General features: G+C 40.9%; 1 protein-coding gene across 1 annotated transcript; it reads right to left on the reverse strand.

Moving 5' to 3' along the window:
• Positions 1-702: 702 nt before the first annotated feature.
• LOC138894113 (uncharacterized) lies at positions 703-1,158 on the reverse strand. Its single transcript, XM_070178793.1, has one exon. The coding sequence runs from the start codon at positions 1,156-1,158 to the stop codon at positions 703-705; it is 456 nt and encodes a 151-aa protein (XP_070034894.1).
• Between the last annotated feature and the right edge of the window lie 393 nt (positions 1,159-1,551).

Genomic DNA, 1,551 nt, shown 5'->3' on the forward strand with positions numbered 1-1,551 from the left:
TCTGATTCAAGCCTAACCAATCCAGAATGAACCCAAACTTTGTACACAAGTTCCAAAGAATTAAACGGACCTATTCCAAGTCCCAAAAAAATAACCCAAACTCGATAGCCTCAAGTTCAACTCACGATCAAACTTATGAACTTTCCAAACCTTAAAATTGCCAACTCTCGGCAATTTGAGCCAAATCAACCTAGGAACCTCCAAATCCAAATCCGAATATATGCCTAAGTCGAAAACCACCATACAAACCTTTTGGAACCATAAAAATATGAATCTGAGGTCATTTACACAAAAGTCAAACTTTGGTCAAGTCTTACAACTTAAGCTTCCAAAATAAGACTAAGTGTCTCAATTCACTCCAAAACATTCCCGAAAAGAATCCCAACCATCCTTGTAAATCACCAAACATCAAATACACATATGCGGGACATCAAATAGGTGAATGAGGCTAATATTCACAAGACGGCCGGTGGGGTCATTACATTCTTCCCCTCTTTAACAAACATTCATCCTTGACCGAGTTTAGAGTCATACCTGAAATGCCAGAAAAGTGAGGATATATCCTTCGCATATCATACTTGATTTCTCAAGTCATATCCTCGACCGGTTGACTTCTTTGTTGAACCTTCATCGATGCTATATACTTCGACCTCAGCTTCCGAACATCCCTATCCAAAATAGCCACCAGCTCCTCATCATAGGTTAAATCCTTGTCCAACTGCACCGATTGAAATCCAACACATATGACGGATCCTCATAGTACTTCCGAATCATGGAAATATGAAACACCGAATGAAATCCCAAGAAGCTGGGTGGCAAAGCAAGCCTGTAAGCCACCTCACCAACTCTCTTCAAAACCTCGAATGGAACAATAAACCTCAGGCTCAACTTTTCCTTCTTCCCAAACCTCATTACGCCCTTTATTGGCGAAACTCTAAGTAGAACCTTCTCACCCACCATGAATTCCACATCACGAACATTCCTATTAGTATAACTCTTATGCTTGGACTGTGCGGTACGAAGCCTCTTCTGAATCAACTTCACTTCCTCCAGAGCATCACGAATCAAATCTGTGCCCAATAATCTAGTCTCACCGGGCTCAAACCAACCAACCGAAGAACGATACCGTCTCCCATATAATGCCTTATACGGAGCCATCTGGATGCTAGACTAGTAGCTGTTGCTTTAGGCAAACTCTGCTAGAGTACAAACTAATCCCACTCGCCTCCAAAATCTATAACATAGGCTCTGAACTTATCCTTCAAGATCTGAATGGTCCGCTCGGGCTGCCTGTCCATCTGAGAATAAAATGTAGTATTCAACTCAACCTACATGCCTAACTCACACTAAACAACCCTCCAGAAATGCGAAGTAAACTGAGTACCATGATTCGATATGATAAAAATAGGTACACCATACAGGAAAACAATCTCTCTGATGAAGATATGATCTAATCTCTCTAAAGTGTAGGAAGTCATAACTGGAATGAAATGCGCCAATTTTGTCAATTGATCCACAATAACCCAAATACCATCAAACTTCCTCAAAATC

This window comes from Nicotiana tomentosiformis, chromosome 6, assembly GCF_000390325.3.
Source record: "Nicotiana tomentosiformis chromosome 6, ASM39032v3, whole genome shotgun sequence".
NCBI classification, from domain to species: Eukaryota; Viridiplantae; Streptophyta; class Magnoliopsida; order Solanales; family Solanaceae; genus Nicotiana; species Nicotiana tomentosiformis.

Bases quoted from the DNA above. Each gene is read 5' to 3' on its own strand.
- LOC138894113 (XM_070178793.1), bottom strand. From the start codon at position 1,158: ATGGCTCCGTATAAGGCATTATATGGGAGACGGTATCGTTCTTCGGTT.